Source organism: Halyomorpha halys, unplaced genomic scaffold, assembly GCF_000696795.3.
Source record: "Halyomorpha halys isolate HHAL.00 unplaced genomic scaffold, Hhal_1.1 Scaffold760.1, whole genome shotgun sequence".
NCBI lineage: Eukaryota > Metazoa > Arthropoda > Insecta > Hemiptera > Pentatomidae > Halyomorpha > Halyomorpha halys.
Window position 1 is genome coordinate 637,693 of NW_027106953.1, and position 11,944 is coordinate 649,636.

General features: G+C 31.6%; 1 protein-coding gene across 1 annotated transcript in view; it reads left to right on the forward strand.

The window, feature by feature from the left end:
• The first annotated feature begins 109 nt into the window (after positions 1-109).
• The window catches only part of LOC106685962 (EF-hand domain-containing family member C2), a 27,694-nt gene continuing 15,859 nt past the window's right edge, over positions 110-11,944 (forward strand). Inside the window, exons 1-6 of the mRNA XM_014428998.3 lie at positions 110-247; positions 4,730-4,921; positions 4,995-5,148; positions 5,834-6,060; positions 7,952-8,185; positions 9,900-10,146. Coding sequence (XP_014284484.1) covers positions 194-247; positions 4,730-4,921; positions 4,995-5,148; positions 5,834-6,060; positions 7,952-8,185; positions 9,900-10,146 — 1,108 coding nt within the window. The 5' untranslated portion in view covers positions 110-193. The remainder of the gene's footprint in view (positions 248-4,729; positions 4,922-4,994; positions 5,149-5,833; positions 6,061-7,951; positions 8,186-9,899; positions 10,147-11,944) is intronic.

The following is an 11,944-nucleotide window of genomic DNA, read 5'->3' on the forward strand; positions in this document are numbered from 1 at the left end:
TAATTGAATAGACAATTATTTTAATACTTTTAAACATGCCTTGAAATAGATGTATCCATAGCAACATCTAATACATGATGTAGTTTTGTTAATCAATAAATTATTTGTTACTGGTGTGTAGCTTAGTTTTTTAAGAAGAATATAGTTACTTGTTCATAGTAATTATTATTACTATTAGCAATATCAAAGAGAAATGAGTAGAAGTCCTGAACTTCCACTTATACCAGGTTATTCTTTCAATTATAATGTAAGTTTTCCTTTCTTTTTATACTTTGCTCTCTTAATTGTACAATACTGATCTTGGAATTGTAAATATTATTGTATAACCTTTAAAATAATTGTCATACATTGTGATAAGACCGAATTTCATTATGATTCTGCTATGTAATTGCTTTATCATCCACTCTTATTTAATATATATAATTGTATCAACTTTTACAATTACAAATGATATAATGAAATTTGCTTCCTTTTCTAATTTTATTCCGTTTGGTTTACTAAGTAGCCAGTTTCTAGGGGTATTCATTATGTTGTGGTTAATTTAAAATGTTTTACTATGTTAAATGTTTTAAGTATAGGATTTTGAACAGCCCTATTTACAGTCCTGTTAAATGGTAAATGCATAAGAGATCCTAGCGGAATTTTAGAGCAAATTGTTTTATAACCTTTCCTTCCAAACCTTCATGTTATTGTGTACTTCTAAGTTTTGATTAAAGCAATTTATTACGAAATACCTAAATTGAAGGAAAAGTGGAAGTTGTGTGAAAGTTTGGTTACTGAGTGTCTTGTTGATCTATTAACTTGTGAGGAAGAGAATCAAGAAGTGCTAATTAACAACTGTCATTACATTGTTATCATTGTCATCCATCGCTTTATTAGATTTAAAAACATCCAAAACAATACTAATTCACAAACTACAAGCAAGTAACCTAACACAACAACTAACAAAATTGTGCCGAGCTCAGCTGGTCTGTTGCATGATGTTATTCTCCATTTAGCAGACCTAGTAACAGACTCTCAACCATGTTATATGTTATATCGTTTTAACATGGTAAAAGAAGGAAATATTTCTCCATTTAACATAACTTTTTCCATTTAACACGCTTTAACATGTTAAACTAAAAATCATGAATACCCCTTCTATTTCCTTTTAATCCCCAACATGATAGCTGGGTATGAGGGACCCATGGCAATATTTTTTGTTCACAACAAATTTATTTTTAGGTTATATATTCCATTTCCATATAAGTAAATATGTACAGCATTAAATGCTGTATATGAAGTGTATGATTTGATATAAAGAGTAGACAAATAATTGTATCATTTCTCTACAGTGGTTCCCAAACTTTTTTAGCCACCCCTCTCGGGCCAAAATAATTCACGGCGCCCTTGTTGGATTAAAAAACATTCTGTGGCACTCAAAAATTAATACTATTTCCATGGCAATAATCCAGTTAAACATGTAGGAAAAGAAGACAAAATGGTGTAAAGTAAGTGCTGGAGAGCTCTATTTTTTTTTACACCAAGGATCCGGGTTCGAATTGAACTGTGGCAGATAATTATTCTGTTACTGTAGCCGTGAGTCAACCCTTTGGGTTCCAGGGTCCTCTGGGATCTACCCAATCTTATAAAATGGGTCCCCTAATTGGCGAAAAATTCTGATCAATCACATCTTTTTTATTATCATTATTATTTCAAGACCTCAACCACTTCAGGGTCATTATTACTTTAATTTCCAAAAATTTGATTAGACTTTATTTTCTTAATATCCGAAAATTTTAATAGTCCTTATTGTTTTAATTTCTGAATTTTGTCTTCATTTCCAAATTCAAATGTATAACTATTAATAAATGAGAACTTGTGGTAAAATTTAAAATCACATATTTGTACAAACATTGGTTCAGTACCAGTACTTCCTTATAAAGCACCTTCATGGTTTATAGGGGTACAGATTTATTTCTATCATTTATTTTTTGTTAAATTTTGAGAAAGAGGCATTTGCATGTGACAACCCAGGGTATCATGGCAACCATTATTTTATTACATATAAACCTGTCAGGTTAGAGGTTAAAATAAGATACAGTACACCAATCATTGCTAGTGATTTTATGAGTCATTTTTTGTAATATCTTGATTAGTTTATTCTTTATAACTTGATTGAAACATTAATTAAATGTTCATTATTTTGACAAAAATATTGAATATTGTGCTTAAAGCTTTTCACTGAATTTTCATTAAAGTTTTCATATCTTCTGTTTGCTAAGTTTAATATCGAATGATTTAATTGAAAATTTAATTTCAAAATGTAGTGATTTAATGAATATATAATTAGATTTATTTAAAAGATATAGCCATTCTTTATTATTATAAATTCATTTTTTCTAACCAAAAAAAATCCATAAAGTAAATTTCGTTCTATAGTATAGCATAAATTTCTAAATGCAGTAATATAATGAAGATGGTTAGGGGATGCAGTCAGCAGAAAAACACAAATAAACAAAAAAATAATTTATTTGTGCCAATGTTTGGATCTGATTTTCAGGTCTTCATCAGGGCTATATTATATAACAATCATCAATCAGAGGAACATAAAAAAATATATTTATTTTATTTTTCTCTGATAGATATTTAAAGTGACTTCAGCAGTTAACTTAATGATTACTAATTATTTTTATCTTTTGAAATAACCGATGTGTTAGAATATCTATTCTTATTGTAGAATAAACAAGCAATTAAGGTGAAAGACTAACTTTCAGGTGAGTGTATTCATGATTCTCATTGCTCATTGTGCTGCTACCCTTCTTTTGAAATATATTTTTGCTGTTTTTTAAATTCCCACCTATTTAACTAGGGTCAACCACCTCTGAAACTTAAAATTCTCACTATATTTACCAGTTACTTATCCGCCGACCTAAGATGGAATGTGGAGTGTTTCCTAAAGCAAAGGGGGTAGAACTGATGTCTCTTTTAAGTGCTCTTAATGAGTAATAAAAGGATTGAAGTTAAGTTATGTTTCTGAACTTAGAGTTATTTGACATTATAAGTAAATACAGTGGAATCCTAGGCATGATCTGTATTCCCTTATATAAAAATGATTCTTATCAAACTTCAAGTAATTATAATTTTGCTTTTTGGTTACTTCATATTAACAATATTTTATTGATATGTATTAGTTGTTGTTTTTTTTGTGGCAAAAGCCTTGAAAAGGTTGGGTACCAAAAAATGTTTGGTGCTCCAGAAAAAATTGAGATTCCTGTTAAGGTCCGCGGTTAAGTTCTTTTTTACTGCTCTAACAAATAAAATAAAGGTTTTTTTTTAATCCCCTATACTACCATGTACGTAAATGTTATGTACCAACATTTCCACAATTTTTTCTTTTTTTAATTTACGAAAGGTATGAAAAACATTAAACGATATAATCACGCAATTGACACAACATCGTCAACAATAAATATTGTGATAATTAATTTTTACAGATTTTGATAATGTTATCCGACTAGTCAGAAATAGGGTAAATAAAGTGTGTAGATATTTACTATAATTCGTCTGTATGTATGTGACGATTGAGCAAACGCCTTTCCAATTTCCATGTCAAATTATTCAGAACCGCGTGTATACATCGGACCCTGTGCGTTTCTTACTTTAGGTATCCCGAGTGTAGGTTGAAATTTTAAATTAAATTTAGTGTGGAAAAGGGATGTCGAAATTGTGAGACTTTTCTGGTTATTAATGAACGTGCGTATATTTAAATAAGTGAAGTAAAATCCCTGAAGAGGCAAACTATGGTTAGTGTGTTAGCTGAAATATTATATTATTTCGATTATAGGCATTGGGTGGTCTCGTTTATTATGATATTGGCTTATCTGTGTGTGACGTCTTCTTCGCTCACCTCGTCCAGGTTCAACTGTGGGCGAAAATGTTGAAACCATGTATCTTGGCCTGGTTTCAGAAAGACGTATAGCTGGCCAGCGTGTCCTCGGCTGTAGCGTAGTAAGGGCAGTCCAAGTTCTAGCTTGCATGGTGCATAGTTTGGGACGGCATTGCCGTCGCGGGGTGTTCCGGTGTCCGCGTCAAGTGGGGCTTCAGAAAATGAGACCCCCGCCACTGACTTTATACAAATTCAAAAGAGAACCGAAAACATCGGATACTTAAATCCGACACCGCGAGTTCCCATCAAAAATTCGTAGCACGCCTAAAACATTCATTCATGTACGTACTTAGCTATGAGGTCTCAGTTATGTAATTAAATTACTCATGTAATGATTCCTGTCCTACTCTGACCAAGGGTGTATACCCTCAGATTTATCTTCACTTCCGCAAAGCCCCTAGGCGCTAACATTGCAGCGTGTGGTTACCATTCTTTAAGGTTCAAAATTGAATACCGTATCCCGAGAAGGTTGACTCCCTTACGTGAATTTAAAGAAACTATTTGATCGATTGACAGAAAATTTCATGCTGAATAATAATATCTGCTTTAAAAAATAATAATAAATAACAGAATGTGTACGAAAAATTGTGCACTCATTTTTCATTCAGGCTCAATAACTTTAATGTTATCTACCGAACGACAAAAATTAAAATTAGTATAAATTTGTGTCCTAATAGAGCTCTTTAGGTTCAATAGTTACCGAACTAAGAGTAGTAATTAAAAATTTAACATTAATTTTCTGATAGATTTTTATACAAAATAATAGATTTTGTGGAATTCATGTAACCTTGAAAACTACAGTTGGGGCAAACGAAGTTCCATAAATCACAACATTTCACAAGATTGGACAATGAAGTACCCTATTTGGCAGAAAAATTGGTTCCCGGGATTGGAGGTGTTCCACTTCCTCATATTGAAATTGACGAAATGCCATCCGTATACGCAAAAGGAGAAGTTCTAGATGTTCCAAGTTGGATTGTATACGATAAACAGGTGAGTATCTACTTATGTAAGTACAGAGTTTTACACGGTTCACTACCGAATTTTATATTAAATTGTTTGCAAGGTCTTGAGTTTTGACGCTTATTACCTGGAGTCCATGATAGAGAGTGGGATGTTTTGCAACTATATGGTCAGGAACTGTAAAATTATTTACTTCTTAGAGGATGGGACGATGAAAGTCGTAGAGAAACCTGTCATTAATAGTGGATTACCTCAAGGTACCATTTATTATTATAAAAAGATATGTTCATTTATGTTTCTTAATTTATCAATATAAATTACTTTTATATAACGCAGATGGTCTGGGTTGCGGTCAAAAAAGAAGAAAAATATTTATCAACTATTTATTTTCCGACGTCTCGCCCCACTTTGTAGAACTTCATCAGGGTTAACTGTTCAATTTGTTGACTTTAGGGACTTATTGTCAAAGTCCATAAAGCCTCGACTTGAACAGCCCTAATCCTAATTAAGTTCAACAGAACATCGCAACCCTGATAATCTTCTTCCTTATTTGAAATTATACGAAATTATATGTGAATATATATATATATATATAAGTTAAGTATTGGCAAAAGCAAAATATCAAAAAAGAGAAGAAGGAATAAGATCTAACTCGCTTGTACTGCTGTAAAACACTGACTTTATTGTGTTCGTTACATCTGTTATATACCCTCGATCAGCTGATCTCCTCAGTCAGCTGACATCGAAATAACAGCTGACTCATACCGTAACTTATATATATATATATATAAATTACTTTTATGCACATACCAAAACAAAACAGTAACTATCTTTCATATTGTGTGAATTTAATAGATCTAACCAATTTTGAAGTTGCTTTAATTATTTATTTCGTAATAGAAACTAATTTTTCTGAAACATTTATGATATTATTGTTTCTAGGAGTGATTATGAAACGACAAAAGATTAAAATTCCTGGCATGGAGAATAAAGCTGATTTTTACGGAATATTAGACTTAAATGTCGGAAAAGAAATAGAACTTTACGGAAAGGTGTTTAAAATCATTAACTGTGATGTTTTCACTCGAAAATTTTTAAATCGTTTAGGTATTTCAGTTCCGGAAGGATCAACAAGTCCACAGGATCCGTACTTGAATAAAAGAATTGAGGTATGTTAATTATTTTCAATATTTTACATATTTGTTGTTGTATTTAGGTTTCATGGAGTCATCATTGTCATTTAACAATGGCTGTAGTTTTACAAGCGAGAAATAGGAGTACTCAAAATAAATGTAGAAAAACAACGAAGTGTGGAATGAAACTAAGTATTGTCTCGGAACCAATAACGATGTATTTGTTTTTTTGGACAATTAAGCTGCAGTACGGAACACTATTTTTACTTTTGGTTCCCATGGTAACTTGCGATGTACAGTAGCTTTGTAGATCATCCTTGTTCAAGTAGTATTGAAATAGCCAGATAACTCATTAATGCAAATGGAAAAAAAGTTTGGTAAAACAGAATGGCCTTCAACAACATATTTCATTCAAGGAAGCAAATAGGAAGGATCTTGGTCGGAGAAAATAACTGACAAGAAAAACAACTTAAATATTTTGGATAAAAGATTATATGAGGTCAAGGCTATAACCATTTTCGAAATATGAAGATGGTCGGGGGTGCAGTTTAAAAGGAACAGGAAATAGTTAAGAACTGTTTACTGCCAACGTTTCGCCCCACCCAGCAGGGCTTCACTAGGGTTAAAAAAGATACAAAATAACTAAAAATATCTTGGCAATTTAAGATAAAAAGATACAAAAAATTAAACTAAGGTAGGGTTAACAATTATGTAAATATATGTGAAAAAATAATATAAAGATGGAAAATTTAAAAAAATAAATAAAATGTACAATAAAAAGTATATGTTAAAAAGAAATCACATAGACACATAGATTTAAATTGATATGAAGTAAATAAAAACAACATTTTTTTACACACTAAAAGACTAATTAATATTCATGTTCATCTCCCCGCCACACATATCCTTTTTCGTCACTCGCTTGCAGTTTTTTAACTGGACAGGCGGATTGTTCTTTATTTATTATTATTATATATATTTTTGATTTATTCTTTATTTATTCTCATCTTACTTCCTTAATTTTGTGTCTTTTAATGTGAAAAAAAAATTTGTTTTTATTCATCTCGTATCTACTTTTCTATTTTCAGGTGCCATTTTATCTCCTGTTCATATTAAATCTAATAGTCTATGTTGTTAAATAGTCTGTCTTTTTTATATACTTATTATTGTACATCTTATTTTTATTATTATTATTTTGTTCATTTTTTCACTTATATTTACCTAATTTTTAGCCCTATCTTAGTTTAATTTTTTGTGTCTTTTTATCCTACTTAGTCAACATATTTTTAGTTGTTTTATACATTTTTTAGCCCTGTAGAGTGGGGCGAAACGTTGAAAATAAATAGTTTTTAACTGCACCCCCAACCACCCCCTTCATATTTTGAAATATTTTCCTTCCCAAGTGGTCATGATTTAGACTTGTTCGCCTTTTACGTCCTGTTTGAGCAAAACTCTCCCACCAAATATTGTCAGTAATTTTATAAAATTCCATAGTATCTTCTCTTTTTTTTTTTTCCTTTTCTACTTACTTTTTTAGTCGTTGCTCAATTTTCGTTTTTTTCTATATTGTTGATGACCTGTATATTCTTTCTAGCCCTCATCTTGACTCTCATATTCAGAACGCTGTATTTGTTCAAGGCCTTCCCTTTTGTACTTATCCGTAACAAAATATATTGATATGCTTACTTAATTAATTTAAATAAATAAAAGGAATATATTACACATGGTCAATCAAAAATCTTCTATTAATTAATTTAAATGTTAGTTTCAATCTTTAATATCTCGGACTGTTTCCTTAAACAGTGCCCAACTTGTAATACAATTCTCTCTCAGGAGTAAGTATTTACGTTACGAGGTAAACAGGTATATAGGTGTAGGCTTATTTACAATATATATCTATTTATTTGATTAGTTTTCATTTGCTTAGGACATCCAAAAGAAAAAAAGGAAAGCATTGAAAAACAGAACTGTCAGAAATCTGTTGGAGATGGATAATAGAATTTTAAACTTTAAAGCCTATTGGGACGACCAAGATACAGAAGGCGGTTACGTACATCTTCTAAGAATCTTGTATTTTCTCAGTGACAATACCATAGAGGTTAAAGACGTGACTGACAGTGAAAAATCTTACTTCATCATTAAGAGGTCTAAAATTTCTAAGGTATCTCATATTTTGTAGTTATGAATTAATTAAAAATTCCATTAAATGGTAAGAATTATTATTAAATATAAAGATTTGTTAAAATAAAGAATCGAAATAAGTAACATATCCTATTATAATTGAGGATCATTGATTCATTCTTTATTGGACCTCAAGTTACACTTTGTTCACTAGCTTAGTCGCTTCTCTTAAGTCCTCCTTGTCGGCAATAGTCTTATTTTCTTCACATCTTAGAAGTAGCTGTACTTCGATTTTGTATTCGGTCTTCCACGAGATTATACGAAGTCGGGGTTTTCTTACTGTTCTATCCGTATCCAGTTTGACTATGTGGTCCAACCACCAGATTAACGCAATATAGAATCATTAAAAAGTATGTATAGCTCTTTTTTTTCCCATTACCAAATTGAAACGAATGGTTCTTAAATTTAATGGTTCACTTCAACAGGTCTTTAATTGCGTCTGAAAATTTCTTTTTGAGCATGTACGTTCAGCTCCTTAACGCGATGATTATCCTTTAGTGAATGGTCTACTTCTAAAGAGCTTAAATAAACTGATTTAAGCTCGATGGGATTCTGTACTTCATTTCTTATAAATTACTATTTTCCTCCTCTTTCGGCTTTGTTCTGTCTCATTTGGATCTTTGATATTCGTTACAATGACGTACAAACCACACATGGTTTTTCGTCTTTACCACAACTGAATAATGGTTTGAGCTCATCTCTAATCTGAAGGATGACTTAACACCGTTTATTGAATTGAAGTTCCTTTCTGAAAACAGTGTTTGTATAATAATGCCATTTGGTGAGATCAATGTTTCCTTACGTTTTGTTTTTTGAGGAACGATTATACTCCTCATAACGCTAGCGCGTTGGTCGCCACAAAGCTGATTAACAGTTCAATATTATCATTTGTTTTTTATGCATACTGTGTCTTCCAATATTGTGAATGAATGCAGACAGACTCTTTCCCTTTGAAATCACCTAATACTATTTTCATTTCGAACAAGGAGTCATTCCTTAGAATTTTTCCTTTTCCTTAATCGGTGCTTGTACGTATATTAGGGTAATATGACGACGTTTCTCCTTAATCTTCATAGTACATATTCTATTATTTATCAGTTGGAAATCGCATTTTACTGAAGGAGGTGCTCTAAAGAGGTCTACTGCCTACTCCCCGCATACATAGAATGCTTACAAGTTTGACCATCACTTTCCAACAGATGTGCTACCTAGTTCTCCCGAACTCGTCCCTTCAGATTCCTATCTATATGGTCTCCAGAAGAACAAGGTTTTCTCTTCCCTTACCAATAAACGTCCTTCCAATTGTTTATTCCAGGGTTAGTTGCTCTGGAGAACTGGAGTAGGCTATGAAATCTACTACCAAAAAATCTATATCCTTTAACTTAGAAACAGTTTTATATACATTTTTTTTTTTCAAAATTCTAGAAAATAAGGTCAGTGGAAATGGTCCATGTTCACTGAACTTCTCAGGAGTTTTAATTTCTAAATATAGATCTGTTAATTATTGATTTGGCTAAAATTATGGGTTTTCTTTTCTTCTTTTTTTAATTTTTCATAGTCAAAAAAATATCATTTTTAAATACTACAACGTTTAAAAACGTTAGCTATGTTGTGTAATATTTCGTAGTTTTAAAATTTTAATAAAAATAAAGGTATCAAAGTTCATTTGATTATATCATTATTCATGATTCTAGGAAGGGCAAATGAGTATTTCCCAGCCAGGAGACAATGAAGAAGTTACACTGTTGAATGTATTAGGACCTACAGTTGAAAAGAGTAGGTTCGTAGTGGACCCTTTAGGACTTGGGCTTGAAGAGAAAGAATACTACACGGATCGAGACATCACTATTGGATCTGTCATCTGCTCATACGGCCGGCGTTTCATTATATATGACATGGATAAGTTCACTAAAGAGTATTACGCTCAGAAATTCGGACTAGGTAGGGAAGTATCCACCAATAGATCTTATTTTATATGAAAATTTATTTTTAATCAGAATCATATTTATTTGCGTATAATGCCATTTATTTCCTCCTCCTTTCCACCCATGCCCCAAAAATAAAAATGTAAATACCCCTCCATAGCAAAAAAGAAAAAAAAAAAAAAAAAAGGCAGCCTTAAAAAGTGTTATGAAAAGATTTCCCAACCCTTGGCCCTTAGCTGAGGATTGTTTGCTGAACTCCAAGGATCTCACCTTCGGCATATCGCGCCTAGATTTAGTAAATACGTTCAGCGTGAGTGAGTGAGGAATTACTCCATGAAATATTTAAATTTTCCAATAACAAATGATTGAATACATTAATTTGAAGGTAGTCACATTTTTTGCATCTTTGAGTTCTGTGCATTATTACATTGTATTTGTTGCGGGCAACATAGCGTCTACATATCGATTATAGGAACATATGATTTTTATAACGTAAAAAACAAAACAACTTCTCTCTATTGTTTTTATACTGAAAATCAACAGACGATTTCTTAGAATCTCAGTGTGTACACACATATCGTCCCCTCACTACACACTCGTAGTTGCCAGCATTCTGGCCACTGCGCCAGCTTAATCATTTTAGCCACGTCGATCTACCTCCACGAGAACATCCACTCAGGACAACAACCACAACCAGGGCCACATTAATCACCGGTGATATAAGACCTTTTTTCTATTTTTTGTTAAATTCATTTAATTTTGTAATAGTTTTAAGCTTTCTTTTTTTTCTAGTTTGTATATTCTTATATATTTTGTGTTCCTTTTATTATGTTCACTTATTTAAAAATACAAAAATAACAAAATTCGAATATTCTTTTCTTTTCACTACTTTTCACGATTGGGCTAGTAAAGGTTCCTTTTGAACCCCTACCCGCCGTAACAGTTTTGTATCAAACTTATCGGCTGAAGGAAACTGAATCCCATGTTTTTTAGTCACTTATGACTGGGTTGTTCGGTCGTGATACATGGAAACTGATGATAACTTTTACTATGTTAAATTGATTATTAATTACAATATTTTATCTTCAACCAGTAGTCACTTTGCGTTACTTAATATTAATATTATTGTATCAAGAAAACAAATATCCTAAAATCCTAAAGATTCAACAATTTATGAAATCACTCTCATAAAAAGCCGATGATGCCAAAAACTTTAATTAATGAAAAAGTTCGGTTAACAGCTTTTACAAACAAAAATCTCAATTGTTCAGTGAACATATGTTTCTTCGGGTATTTTGTTTCTTACCATGGTCATAGATAGGTATCTCCAAGAGTGGACCATGCCTACCCATAGCACCTAGGCTGACCCTCCATGGATACGTTTTGAAAAATAATTTATAAAAAATGTACGAAAACTTATAATTATTTAGTCATCCAGATGCCTCAAAATATTAATAATAATCAGTATTAAACTAATATTTAGTAGTATTAAAATTAAATTAGTTTTCATACTAATTAGTATTAAAACTAAATTTTGTTTTACTATAATTTGTAGATAAGTATTTCTGGAAATAGGGAAGGAACTTGCCACCTCCACTCCAGGCATTTGTCTAACATTAGATTAGGTATGCCAATGACCCTCTTAGTATGAAGACAGGGGATGTCATGAGCCTTCTAAGGAAATGTGAAGCCAGAAAGAGAGAAGTTGGAGTAAATGAATTGGCGCAAAAGTTTATAATAACTTAAAGTTTATACATTTGTCTTATAAAAGTAGGACACTCCTATCGGGTTAATAGGCAATAGACTATACATAT